This window comes from Vanessa cardui, chromosome 8 (genome assembly GCF_905220365.1).
Source record: "Vanessa cardui chromosome 8, ilVanCard2.1, whole genome shotgun sequence".
Lineage (NCBI taxonomy): Eukaryota > Metazoa > Arthropoda > Insecta > Lepidoptera > Nymphalidae > Vanessa > Vanessa cardui.
The window spans coordinates 14,838,160-14,853,653 of NC_061130.1; the positions used below are offsets into that span (position 1 = coordinate 14,838,160).

Below are 15,494 nucleotides of genomic sequence, written 5' to 3' on the forward strand. Positions count from 1 at the left end.
TGTGATGTTTTCTCATATATTATATATTATTATATTATATTATATATAGTGGTCACCATCACCCATAGACAATGATGCTGTAAGAAATATTAACTATTCCTTATACTTCGACTAAGATGTTATGTCCCTTGTGCCTGTTACACTTGCTCACTCACCCTTTAAACCGGTATACAACAATTTTGATACAATAATTGAAAAATTAATCAAATTGTAAAAGAAATTACATAAAATGGTACATTCACTTAACTATAGTAAATATGACAAGAAAGAATCAAATCGAACGTATTCTCCTAATGTCCAATTACTATAATCAAGGAACGCAACGCTTTTCTTACGACAGTAAAATTGTCTATGAGGCGAGCTACCATACGATCAGAAAACTAGTTATATAGTTTATTATGAAGACAAATAGTATTTCATTAACAATACATAAACAACAATAGGACAATTGTAAGTAAAATTAATAGATTTCTGAATATATACTAAGCCCAAGAGTCTGTTTGTTAACTACTTAATCGATCACTCTGAAATTTTGCATAAACGTTGATAGGGGAACAAAAAAGGACAAAAGCTATCCTGACGTGATATACCTATACTGCCGTTATCTAATTACACTCAATTATGAGCTATCAACAACAACAACAACAACAGCCTGTAAATTTCCACTGCAGGACTAAAAAAGGCCTCCTGTCCCTTTGAGGCGAAAGTTTGGAACAAATTCATACCACGGCTGTATCGTTCTCCAGCCTAGACACCAAATCCGGGCAAATCCGCGGGCGGAAACTGGTACACTATACGAGGAGTTTTCGCAGCGATCTAACCTATACAAATAGCAGAGCCCACGAGATGACCGTGTTACGGATTCGGTTATTTCGAGCGAGCTATTTTCGCGCCTCTAGCAACGCCCCGAGCGACGATCGCTTTCGTAATATTTTAACTGAACTCTTACACATCGCGTATTAACGGTTAACATTTATCCGCTCCTGTTAATTAGGTATTCGATACACGCATTCGCCATCTGTCTTTCATCTCTGCTAATGTTATAAAAGAATAAGAATATTTTATTGGAAGTATAGCCATAATGATTTTCACTGTTACCGTATCACGATGATCTGACTCAACAACAATTACTATGTTTTTCATGTATATAGTTTGTATTTATCTTGGCAGTGAAGGAATATGAAACCTGAGATTTTGGTGAATAATCTGCCACAAATATCGTATAACTACAATCACTTTTAGAGAAAAAAATCAGTTTTTGACTGACATATTTTTTCTATAATTATTTAAAAAAATCATGCATACGTCATTCAAGTAGGTTCCTTCAAGGTAATTTGAATCATCAACAGTATATTACCATTTGAACTATCACCGGTTTGAAATAAAAACGAAGTCAGTGATTTTCAATCAAGAAATACTATCTCCATGCTTCATATTAATCTAGTATTAGATATGCCTTACATGTTAATGGTTTCCAATACAAGATTTATATGTATTACTCGGCAAAGATAAATTGCTTATGTCTGGTATAACATGATAAGTGCGTTGGCTACCATTATTGTCTGTATTTCTTAACAGTGTAATAGCATAAATCTAAACTAAACTATGAGTACTGACTCTTCACAAAAACCCAACGTAATAAACTTAATACTCCACTCGTAAATCTAGTACTAATCTACAATGCATGTCTGTTCGTATAAATAGTTACGGTGTTATAGTTCGTAAATAAAAAACAGCGCGTGTAACTTATAGAGTGTTGATAGAAATCGAAGCTATTTTGTGTCAGGAAATAACTCGAAATATACTCTCACTGTATCTCAAACCAAAGAAAATTTTAGACTTTTTTTTATGACAATCATGTTGTTTTGATAAATATAAATGATTGTTCTTTAAATTATGACAAAAGCACTATTAATAGGACGAACTATGCACATTAACATATAATACATTTGATACTCGACTATATAGTTATTCTTTCTTGGAACAAAGCCTTAACAAAAGATTTAAAAATATTCGACGGTTAATAAAATAATTAAATTTAATTAAATCACGTTTGGACTTATAATTTTGGGAACGACAGGATCATCTCCAGCTAGACATATGTTTTCGAAGTAAACAAAATCACTCAATTTTATTCCTTGATTCGTCTAGTAGATTTATGACAATCAACAAACAAACAATTTGATTATTCTATCAATATTAATATTATAAATTAGAAAGTGACTCTGTCTGTCTGTATGTCACTGTTCATGACTAAACCGCTGAACTGAAGTTGATGGAATTTGGTATGAAGCAAACTTGAACTCTAAGAAAGGACTACTTTTTTGCCTGATACACGATAACCAACACCCTAAAACGCGAGAAAACCGCGGTCGACTACTAGTATTGAATGGAATACCGTACTTTTCAAAAGGACTTGAACCGTTTACTAAATAGTTAGCAATGATTACATCAAAGCGTGCGATATTTAAAGTACCATAATAAAACACTACTAGTATTGAATATTCTTATGGCAACAATTTAACTACAATTTATATTATTTATCAAAAGCCACAACTGTTTATTTCAGGGAGCAATACAGGAGACTGTGTTGCCACAACGTTACAGTCATATGGATGTCCTTGTCGAAAATAGAGGCGAGCTAAAACAATAGCATTTGAAGGCAGTGTTAGTGTTTCCGGAGCCGAGGTGGCCCAGTGGTTAGAAAGCGTGCATTGATCGATGATTGCGGGTTCAAACCCAGGAAAGCACCACTGAATATGTGAGTGTTTAATTTCGGTTTATAAATTCATCTCGTGCTCGGTAGTGAAGGAAAACATCGCGAGGAAACCTGCATGTGTCTAATTTCATAGAAATTCTGCCACATGTGTATTCCATCAACACACATTGGAACAGTGTGGTGGATTTGATCCAAACCTTCTACTCAAAGGGAGAGGAGGCGTTAGCCCAGCAGTGGGATTTACAGGCTGTTGTTCTTGTTGTTGATGGTGATTTCGTGGTCAATGTTTTAGCCACTAGTTTCATATTGATTTACTTGATTTTAAATACTTTTGTTCACTACCAAAGACTGGATTTTTTTTAATTCAAATATGCAGACGTCTGGCTAATAGGCAAATTGTCCTATAGTCACTACAGCCCGTAGAAATTGGCTCTGTAAGAAATATAATCATTCCTTACATTGCCAATACCCCAACTTAGGAGCTAAAATGTCCCTTGTGGCTGTAAACTGGCTAACCTGCCCTTTAAATCTGAACTCAACAGTACTAAGTATTGTTGTTTGCCTAGCCTAACTCCAGTGAAAAATAATTATTTAAGCAGCATTGTTTATGTTTTTGTTTAAAATACACAAAATACTTCTCTACTATTTTGATCTTTTGAGTATTATATGGGGAGCTACATTAACCATTTTTTTATGGTATAGGTTGGTGGACGAGCAGATGGGCCACCTGATGGTAAGTGGTCACCATCACCCATAGACAATGACGCTGTAAGAAATATTAATTGTTCCTTACATCGTCAATGTGCCATCAACCTTGGGAACTAAGTTGTTATGTCCCTTGTGCCTGCAGTTACACTGGCTCACTCACCCTTCAAACCGGAACACAACAATACTGAGTACTGGTATTTGGCGGTAGAATAACTGATGAGTGGGTGGTACCTAACCAGACGGGCTTGCACAAAGCCCTACCACCAAGTATAGCAAAATAGGAATAACTGTCCGCCACTACCAGTTACTTCCACTTGCTAGCAAAGGTTCCTACTAAGGAAACGGTTCGGAGGCAGAAGCCTGATAGTAAATAATGTTAAAATGAAAATTTCAGCGTAAAATTCCGTAATAGTCTTTTAGTTGGCAGCCGTCCATAGCGTTTACCGTTTCAAATTAACAATATATCGGATTTAGCGATCGCAATACTTCCTGCATTAAAACACATGTTATGTTATGATTGATGGCTTTTATTGTGGAACGACCGTGACTTTGCCGTGGATCGTATTTTTTATATTACTGTAGTATTTTGAGTTTCAGGACATCTCGTGGTCCGAAGTCTCAGTCATTTTGTAATCACGAGAGTCGCTTACTGATAATAAATTTAGCGGGCGCTTTCGAGAGTGAATTAATCTATACGTGTTTTAATTACTAATCAAAGAATAGTATCATATTTTTTTAACTCAAAGACTTTATTATTAGTGCAACAATAATTCTAACTTGTATGAAGTAACAGATTGCAGATATCCCGTTGTTTAATGCCTCTTTTTTGGGAATTAATGGAACTTATTCGACCAAGCCACCTTAGCGGATAAGTGGATACACTTGTAAATTTACATCCAACCATGCAGGTTTCCTCACGAGGCTTTCCTTCACCACCGAGTACGAGATGCGCTACAGTCTGATTACGTGTAATGATTGGGTGATAATCTTATAATGACAAAATCATATCGACATTGACAAGCAAGATTTTATGTGTCAGTTTAAATCGAAATCTAATAATCTCGTGAACAAGACATTCGTAGATAATGTCGAAATTAATAACTTTAGTAATAAAAATAACCATGTCAATTTAAAATCTTAAATAGAATACCGGTACGGGCCGGAATACGTAAAATTGGTAAAATATCTAGAACGCGCGCGGAAAAAGTGTGAGTGTTTGTTTGCATTGCCGTTCCTTATAAAGTGTTGAAATCTAATAATATTCGGACTTATAAAGTGTTGAAATCTAATAATATTCGGAGCGCTGACTACAATTTGAAACTGACGGCCATCAATTCGATCAGGCATTAATGGTGTATTTCATTGGGAGTTATATACACGGAATCTTCGATTTACGACTACGACTTATCACAGCTGTTTATTTACGTCTCGACTAATTATGTCATATCGATTCAAGGTCAAACTTGGTTATTTATCTTTATTTATTTATTTATAAGGACAACTTACAAAACATACACCATTTTATATTCATAGGTTTTAAAATAAAGTTTTCATTTTAGCTATGAGTTGTTTCAAATTATCACGGCTTGGAAAAATACTACTTCTATTATACAAAACGGGAAAAAATGACTACCAATAATAATACAATATAAAATGCAAATTACAAAAGACAATTACAAATTACCAACTTATTACTGACAACAAATAAAAAATAAATAAAATGAAACTTTTTTTATGTAACAAAAATTTTATAACAAATGTTGCAATAACTGTAAGAAGCTTTTAAAATTTGGCAGGCTGTCTGACAAAATGTATACACCAATTTCTTTTCTTTATAAGTAGTACTTTACCGTGACATTAGGTATGAGCGTGGTGTTAATGGGTGTATCTGGGCTGTCTGACAAAATGTCTACACCAATTTCTTTCCTTTATAAGTAGTACTTTACCGTGACATTAGGCATGAGCGTGGTGTTAATGGGTGTATCTGGGTACTCACTCCTGAAGGGGTCCACTCGGAGCCTCTCCCTGGTCTTGAGCGCGTCCGCGATGTCTTTCCGCTTGACGCACTGGATGCCGAGGTTGCTGAACGAGACCTGCGGGTTCTCCTCGCTGATGGTCGTCTTGACGGTGCACACGCCGTTCTCGCATCGCTCCCGCCCCACCAGGTTGTGGGGGTGCGGTCTGGGGGTGAGAATTAAATAAATAAATAAATAATAATAAATAAATAAATAAATAAATATGAGACAACATCACATACATTACTCTGATCCCAATGTAAGTAGCTGAGGCACTTGTGTTATGGTAATCAGAAGTAACGACGGTACCACAAACACCCAGACCCGAGACAACATAGAAAACTAATGGTAATCTACATCGACTAGGCCAGGAATCGAACCCGGGACCTCAGAGTGGCGTACCCTTGAAAACCGGTGTACACACCACTCGACCATCGAGGTCGTCAAATTACATCTAGTATTTTTGTTAACCAACGTTACGTGTCTCATTACTTTTAGATATTGTAACTTATTTTTTTAAGGTATAGGTTAGCGGACGAGCATATGGGTCACCTGATGGTAAGTGGTCACCATCACCCATAGACATTGAAGCTGTAAGAAATATTAACTATTCCTTACATATTAAATGTGCCACCAACCTTGGGAACTAAGATGTTATGTCCCTTGTGCCTGTTATTACACTGGCTCATTCACTGGGACACAACAATACTGAGTACTGTTGTTTGGCGGTAGAATAACTGATGAGTGGGTGGTATCTACCCAGACGGGCTTGCACAAATCTACATAATTATTAGTGGTAAAAAGTCCCTTATCGCTGTCTGTCCCTATGTATGCTTATATCTTTAATACTCAACGGATTTTGATGCGGTTTTTTTAATAAATAAAGTGATTCGAGAAGATTTTTGTCGGGTCGCTAGTAAATTATATTTTAACATTGTTATTTAATGTTGTTGGCGTTGAATGGCGAGGTTACGTCACAATACGATGGTTGTTGGTCGGTACAATCATAATATTTAATGTATTTTTTTATATGTTTATATGATGATATAGCATTTACATACGGGTACGATGCTGATACTAGGTATACTATAGATTTTTCTTGTTTCGTTACTATATTATCCATGCAATATATACAAAACCTCTCGAATCACTCTATCTACTTAAAAAAAACGCATCAAAATCCTTTTTGTAATTGGAGAGATCTAAACATACATAGGGACGGACAGAGGTAAGAGACTTTGTTTTATACTATGTAATGATAACGATATAAAATTATTTGACGTAAAAAAGACGCATAAGCAGTTGTCCTAAAATAGCGCAAATATCAAAGAGTATCCCTGACATATCACAGACGGTAAGGGATGAATGAGTCAGGCGAGATGTAATTTATTCGTTACGCGCGTGTTACGCAGCCGCGCGGGGTGAGTGTGACTCATCGCTACGATCGGGAACGTCAGCGTTTAATGTCCAAAACGAGCTCCCATTCATAAAGCGACCTCGTTATTACTTATTCATTTTAATTTGTTATTAAAACAACAACAGCCTGTAAATTTTCCACTAGCTAAGACATAATAACATATTCTATTATGCTGTTCCAATGCGAGTTGGTGTAATACACATGTGGCAGAATTTCTATGAAATTAGACACATGCAGGTTTCTTCACTATGTTTTCCTTCACCGGCGAGCACGATATGCATTATAACATGAATATTCAGTGGTTGGCTGGGTTTGAACCTGCGATCATCGGTTAAGATGCACGCGTTCTAACCACTGGGCCATCTCGGCTCTTATTAGAGATTATTGAAAACAATTACATATTTATATGAAGTACGAAAAAATTTACTAATAATAGTATTAATTGTAATGTTCACGTGTAAGGTCAATTTACGAATTAGATTAAACATATATTTAAATATCAGCTCGCTATGCACACACCGTCTTCACCACGCGCCCATTTTAGATAATCTCTTTTCCCGCGCTTTTGCGACGCGTGTCACTCGAGATGTCAGATGCATAATTACACAGATAATATATATTTATACAGACTATAAATCTAATATTCATTAATGTTATTATAGATCTATGTACACTACATCATGCTTACTTAAAATGTCGAAAAAATATATTTGAACATAATAAGGTATATCTTAAAGTAACACATACACCCAACTAATACACTTACTTGTAGGGCTCCTCTCTCGTGACGCAGGACACGACGACGATAGCCGGCCCTTTGTGTCCACATATCTCTATCGTGGGGTAAGTTTTCCTCTCCGGCGTGCTGTTCACGCCAGGAATCGAACCCGCTGACCGGCCCTCACATTCGTAACGGAACCTGAGAAACGTTGCAAACGTCAGTAATAATATTACAATTATTAAATAATAATAACATCTATAGTACACCCACAATATTAAAATCATATTGAATGGAACATAAAATAAATTATTGTATAATATTTATTGTATGATAAAATAAAAAAATTAGCAAAAAGCAAAACTGACTTCAAACAAACTACTGTATTATAACAAATAAATATACACTAAAAAGTAATAAAAATAATTGCGTATTCAACGTATTTTTTAGAGTCCTCCTCAGTAAAATGAAATGAAAAATATTAGACTACTTAAAAGTCGATTTTCGTTCATATAATGTAGTTAGGTCTACACAGATAAAAATTATGAGGTAACAAACATTAAAAAAAAATACAGACGAATTGATAACCTCCTCTTTTTTGAAGTCGGTTGAAAATTTCAGTACGATCTATTGATTTGTAGAAACATTCACTCATTCTTTAAACTCTTTATGTCGGTATGAACAAGTGCTTTTTTTTGTTTACACTCATAATCCGATGTGCTACTTAACTGCAGGTTTCAGCACAAATTTGTTTGGGTTTGATTGTTAGGGTTTGGGTTTGATCATCGGTTACGATTCATGCGTTCTAACCACTTGGCCATCTAAGGTCATTTTAGGCTTTCGAGAAATTAAGAGTCAAAGTACAGATTTTGAAAACATAGGTAAACTCTACGTTAAGTTAAATTTAAAAAGCAGTAAGTTTCAGTGGCTCTGATAACAGAGTGCCTATGATGGAAATTTCAATTAAACGAACCGTGGTTCACATTAGGTCAAACAAAATAGACACAAAATTGATACCCATTGCGGTATAATAATACACTACTGTATTTTTTTAAGCAAAATGCATCCACGCGAACGTACACTTTATTCCTATGTACACAAAGTCTATAATTGCGTAGTGATCAGTTCATTATCGGCAATCGTCTATACATACTATAACAGGAAAACAATGTCAATTACTCGTATGACTTGGTATAATGCTACCAAGTACATGCAGCTTGTTTATTTTTTTATATGTTTTACTTCCTACGTTTTTCCTCTATATAGTTCATACTGTAGCAAAAAATATACAGAATCATGAATGAGAATCGTTGTGATGTGAAGTCACAGTAAATTTATATGTTATAATTATATATGACTAGCTGTGCCCGCGACCTTGTATGAGTTTGAATTTAGATAAAATAATAATGCCAATAATGAAAGTCCCATCAAAATCGGTCCAGCCGTTCCAGAGATTAGCCGGAACAAACAGACAGACAGACAAAAATTGTAAAAAATGTTATGTACCGTGTAAACATACATATGCATTGAGTATAAAAGGGCTATTTTAATATTACAAACAGATACTCCAATTGTATTATATGTATAAATGTATATAATTAAGTTCTCGATGTCAGAATTGAAATGGTAAGGTTCACCGTGCGTTTTGTCACTTACGACCTTTTGTTCTGACACATTCATTTTAAATTGAAACCACTTTTGAACAAAGACATTATGTAGTTTAATTTTATTAGATTTATAAGCATGATACTTGGGAGATCATGATCGTGAAGGGACCTTGTCAGGATATCAAATATTGAATTTTTTTGAATTGTCATTATATACATTTCAGTTGAATTCTTTACTTAGTAATATTTTGGCTTTCAGCTTAGTGCTGTCGATCTTTGCTCAAGAGTCGTAGGTGTTATGTACTGTTATATTCACTGACCATCGATATATATAGAGATTCGGAGTCAATTGCCTGTGATTTTAACTTGAAATCGTGAAGGTCACATAGCTGAACTACGTACATTAATTCGTTTCTAAATCTGTCTATACATAATCGTGTAAATATAAATTTATTATTTGCGATTAACAGGGAAGTTTTACGAATCGAAATGATCCTAAATATGACAAAAAAAGTAAATATATTATCATAGAAAATCGAATACATTTCAGCTTAAGTTTATTTAAAGATACGAAGAAAATGGTCGTATAAAATTAACGAATGAATCTTATGAAAATGTAAGTATCAGAATATATAATCTACGGCCATTTAGCAGGAGATAAACCATCAGCTGGCATATCATAAGGGTACAAGTGTGCTCAAGAGTAAAGGCGACAAACATTTCTTTGAATTCTATTAAGTGCTATGAACAAATGTTATGCAATAACAATTGCCGATTGAATTAAAAATAAATACTGATAATTCAATATACATTAATATTTCAAATTATATATGTGCCGTTTGCAGGTGATTTAAGCCTTAATAAGACATATATACAATATCAACAAATGAAGCTGCCATGCTTACCACTATTCAAAATATTAATTAAAAAAAAAATTTATCAAAAATTAATATCATAATAAGATTGCAGCGAAATTAATATGTGTAATATCAAAACATGTCTTGTGAAAGTTTTTTAGAGCAAAAAAATAAATAAAGAACTGTCCACGCGTGGAGTGAATGAACGGCAGCAGTGACGTAGCGTCTGACGCGAGCCTAAATCGGTCCAACCCTAGCGCGACGCCTGCGTCATTGCGATCCGATGACAGACAGACAATACCACTCGCCAGATATTTCAGATAAAACTATCATCATAATGATGAGATTAAATTAAATCTGATACATAACGGTATACCTATTTGATATTTGGAGAATCATCTTTTCGATTAAGTCAATCAGATTAGTTGCGATGAGATACGGAAGCTGTAGATGTTTGTTCAAGAACAAAATAGACGAAATGACTGATGATCATTTTATTCAAGTTTAATTACGTGTACTAATCGGAGGTGTAAATGATAATCAACATTTATGACATGGCGTTTGCTAATAGATATTTTTCAATGTGAATGTAATATATATCTTAATTTTTATTTCTTCAAAATGTATCAGCCATTATGAATAAATTTATTAAAATAATCATAATTCATAATAATAATGGCTCTCTGTATAGTAAAAAACCACTGTTATTTTTAATTGAGCCTATCAACAAGTTATAAGTTCATTTAAAAAAAAAAAACATTTATAAATAAGGCACATTAATAAACGTTTATTATTTATAAATGTTTTTACAAGATTATATGATAAAATCGTGAGCTTCATATTTATTTATTTTTAGACAGGATATATATAAATTTAATTGTACCTAAAATTTCAAACCAGTGGTACATTTTGACTGTCAATAAGAATGTTTAATATAGAAGTATATTGCATTAAGATTTTTGACTTTCACTTTAAGTTACTTGTTGGTAGGCCTTTGTGCAAGCCCGCCTGGGTAGGTACCACCCACTCATCAGATATTCTACCGATAAACAACAGTACGCAGTATTGTTGTGTTCCGGCTTGAAACGTGAGTGAGCCAGTATAACTACAGGCACAAGGGACATAGCGTCTTAGTTCCCAAGGTTGGTGGCGCATTGACGATGTAAAGAATAGTTAATATTTCTTATAGCGTCATTGTCTACGGGTGATGGTGACCACTTACCATCAGGTGGCCCATATGCTCGTCCGCCAACCTATTCCATAAAAAGTGCTTTCACGAGTCTAATTGAAAAAGTTTTTTTTGACCAATGAGATCGCGTCAATTCAAGGTCAAAGTTGTTTATCTGCAGTTACTCTTGTGATTGGAACAGGTTAAACATTCTCAAAAGTCACACAAATTTCTAGATTATCAAAAAATCTAATTAGTTTGTAAACACTATTCCACATTTAACTCAATGATTGCTTACATGATTTCAACTCAACTCAACAATTAAAAAGGGTCAACGATTCGATGTACTTATTGTCACTGAATGAGTAAATTATTGTTAATTGTTGTCATTTTTAATTAACCTTGATTTTCAAACAATTAATTATTTGTAAATTTGTCATCTCCAACTGTATTTTTGCAAGTGGTATTCACCTTAGTGGGTAATGTATTTACTTTTAAGTTGTATTAATAATGTATACCTTTGTACGTGTTGATGTATTTACCACTGGTGAATCTTAAATAAATAAATACCTCAAGGCCTTGCTGGCTGGTTGCTCGACGATCCTTACGAAGGGCTGCCCCGCGTGGGGCGCCGGCGGTCGCGGCATCTCTACGCCCGCGCCAAACAGCGGGTCCGCCCTCGATATCGCGTCGACTGCACGCAAATACATTTCATTAACATTATGTAAATCGCTTATCATAGAAAGTAGTAAGTACGTCATAAATGCTGATCAGCAGCTGATTAGCAAGCTTTAATTTTAGTGTTACATTGATGGTAATAACCTTCCGACTTCGGCCACGGCGGGCACTCTCAAACGGAACTAGTCAACTGCGCAGGATATTATAGTGCAGATACACAAGTGCATTCTCCATTCCCTCACTTCGTCCGATAAAACCAGAAAGAGTTAAGGCGCAGGACTGATTGGTGGATTGGTAATGATGTGTGGTTCGGGTTCCAAAAGTATATGACCCAGTGTAACTAAAGGCACAAGGGACAAAGTATTTAAATTCCTGAAGTCGATGGTCCATGGACGATTTATTTCTCACAACGCCAATATCGAAGAGTGATAGTGACCTCTTTATATAAAGTGGCCTATTTATCCGCCTTACAAATATTATGAAATAAGAATACGGATGGATATTCATAACTTATTAGCCCGCCTTGGGCATTGAATTAACTCGCTATAAGCCCAGAAATATAACACTATGACCCTAAAAAGTAGCAGAAAACCTAAACGTCAACCAATATGGAAATTATGAAACAAACTTGAATATTATCATATAAAGTACGTGTAATACAAATTTAATCTAAAGTTTATATAACCACACTAGTTTTGCCCGCGACTTTAGGCGTGGATAAATTTAACCAAAACGTTAATGTATGTAGCCTAAGTTAATAATTTCTAAATTAAATTTCTTTCGTTGAAAGTCCCATCAAAATCAGACTACATTTCAGAGAGCCATTTTGAAATTGGGAGAGACACTTTTTTAATTTTCTTGTGGCTAACTAGCTAGCTCTACTTATGGAAACTGACTACCACCGCCTATGGACATCTGGACAACACCGCTGCTTGTTCTTGCAAAGAAACTTTTCACGATCGATGATTCTTATTTATCGAAGAAAAATCAACACTATTTTTAAAAGGGTTGACAAATTACACCTGTCTATTAATTAATTTAACGTTTGAACTTAATTAATTAAGTTGTAATTTATTTGATTATTTTATTAATATTCTACATTATTTTATAAAATAAACTAAATTCACTAAACTAACAATATACGCATGATACGGAATTTGTTTATTGATACCATTTTTTTACGAAATTTTTACTGATATATATATTTTTTCGTCGTTGATTATATTTATAAATAACCAAGGTGAGATAACGTAATAATTCATAATTAAAATATGCTTATTAAACTAGATATAGGTTTCGATGTAGCAAGAACAGGATATGAAATCTTATAGCAGATCAATACAGCTTGCGCCGAGATGGAAAAACCAATATTTAGTGAAAGTTGGCGTTCCAACGCAACAAGTTTGAACTGTAAAAACATTCTCATTCTTTCTATATCATCCTAAATTACTTCATAATAGCTTGATGGCGTTAATATTGCGGAGGTTCTGAGTTCAAATCCGGGCAAATACCATTGGTACATAATTTGTATTTGATTAATTTAATATGAAAGATCACTATTACGCCTGTTAGTTTCATTTCACTTTTATAGGATTTAAGTATTCAAAAATAATGATAACATTTGAGTATATAGAAAACATTTTAGCAATTAGATATGATAATAATATTAATAATTTATTGTACACCAAATTACAGAGAAATAATGTTACAAAAATAATCAATATGATGTCATATCTTTTAATAGTTTGTAATTAAATAAGGGGTCTTATTGATAAGAAGATATTTCTAAACAGCCTACGGGTATAAATATCGCGTACATACATAAACAAAAACATTGACATACTATATATTATATTTAATAATAATAAACATTACATATATATAACATTTATAGACAATAAAATTTAAAAGATAAATACATTCATTCATATATTAAATAAATTATAGATAGGGTATTAAGGCCGTAAAAAAGGTAGTCATTTTTTATGTTTTCATAACTTACACAAAGCGCTGTTTACAGACACACACTACACTACACTACTAATTAGTTTTTATAAATAATTCCGCTAATGTTTAAGACGTGCCGTCCACGACGGTATTATCACATAACATTGATAACAGTTCTTTATATGGGTCGAATATTAATATCCTGGGTATGCCTCAGGTATTACCCAGTCAAGGGAAAACGTGTTTTAATCGTGTCATAAATACGAGAGTGTATAATTCATAATTCCATGCACGGTTTACACTAACGCTTTGTATTTCCCATATTGCGTACGATTACATAATAGGTACGTTAATATTACATAATTTACATATGTATCTATCGTATAATAAATAACGGTCACTATAATACGTCAACAATGCGTATAACTGGCTTTTGAAGACGCATATATTAGATGAGTTGATTGCTTCGACGGTTGGGGTCAGTGACCTAGAGTAGGTGCACATGTCCTTTTTACAATGAAAGGACATACTAAGGTCTAAAATGAATACTTTAAACGGTGTCGATGTGTCTAAAGTAATAGCTTGAGACAACGAGGAACCTTTTCCTTGCTTAGTTCATTATTATTAGTTAAGGAAAGAATTATGAGCAAATGATTCCTGAGTATCAGTACTGGCCAATACATTAGTGACCACTTTTAACAAGTTCACTTGGAACCTTATTTTTATTTATATAGAATGCAAATGTGTACTACAATGGGCCTTTGATATATCTATGCTGAAATAGGTATTACAAGGTATGTTTTTATTAATTTATTCTGTGGTTTTATACTAGATGCCCTATAAATCAAAATCAAAATAAACTTTATTCAAGTAGGCTTTTATAAGCACTTTTGAATCGTCATTTTACAATTAAGTGAAGCTACCACCGGTTCGGAAAGTAGATTCTACCGAGAAGAACCGGCAAGAAACTCAGTAGTTACTCTTTTTTAACATTTAAAAAATACAACGTCATGTTAATTAAATACAATTATTTCAATTAATGTATCCTGCTTGGAAGTCAACAGGTATTAACTCCACGCTTTTTTATCATCTACAAAATCTTGTATCGAATAGTATGCTTTTTCTACCAATGTATTTTTAACAAACGATTTGAATTTACTAAACGGCAAAGTTAAAAATTTCTGCGGAATTTTATTATAGAAACGGATACCTTGCCCCAAGAAGGATCTATTGACTTTGCGGAGTCGGAAACTTGGCGTTATAAGTTTATCCTTACTTCTAGTGCATATACAATGATTATCACTGATTTTATCAAAGTGATCAATGTTACTGTGAATATACATGATATTGTTGTGAATATATTGCGACGCAACAGTAAGTATTCCTACTCTGTTAAAATATTAAATATATTTCGTATAGGTAAATATTAAGGATTATATGCCAAGCTCAAATAACCATTCCATGCCAACTGATTGGTGGCGGATTTACAAATTTGTCGCTCGTAGGCTATTCAATGTTACCCGCCCCTACTGACTTTTGAAATTCAATTCGAATGTTTATAAGACAATCATATTAATTACATTTATTCTGAGTTTGTGTTCTATCGTCCTCATTACATTGGATTTTTCCCGTTATTAGTATGATTATAAACTAGGTGTTA

General features: G+C 33.9%; 1 protein-coding gene across 6 annotated transcripts in view; it reads right to left on the reverse strand.

Annotated features, from left to right (window-relative positions):
* Positions 1–15,494, reverse strand: part of LOC124532175 (embryonic polarity protein dorsal) — a 57,044-nt gene that overhangs the window by 15,770 nt on the left and 25,780 nt on the right. For all 6 annotated transcript variants that reach the window (XM_047106907.1, XM_047106908.1, XM_047106909.1 and 3 more), the window contains 3 exons: positions 11,780–11,903; positions 7,626–7,778; positions 5,424–5,608 (listed from right to left, as the gene is read on the reverse strand). In XM_047106907.1, coding sequence (XP_046962863.1) covers positions 5,424–5,608; positions 7,626–7,778; positions 11,780–11,903 — 462 coding nt within the window. The remainder of the gene's footprint in view (positions 1–5,423; positions 5,609–7,625; positions 7,779–11,779; positions 11,904–15,494) is intronic.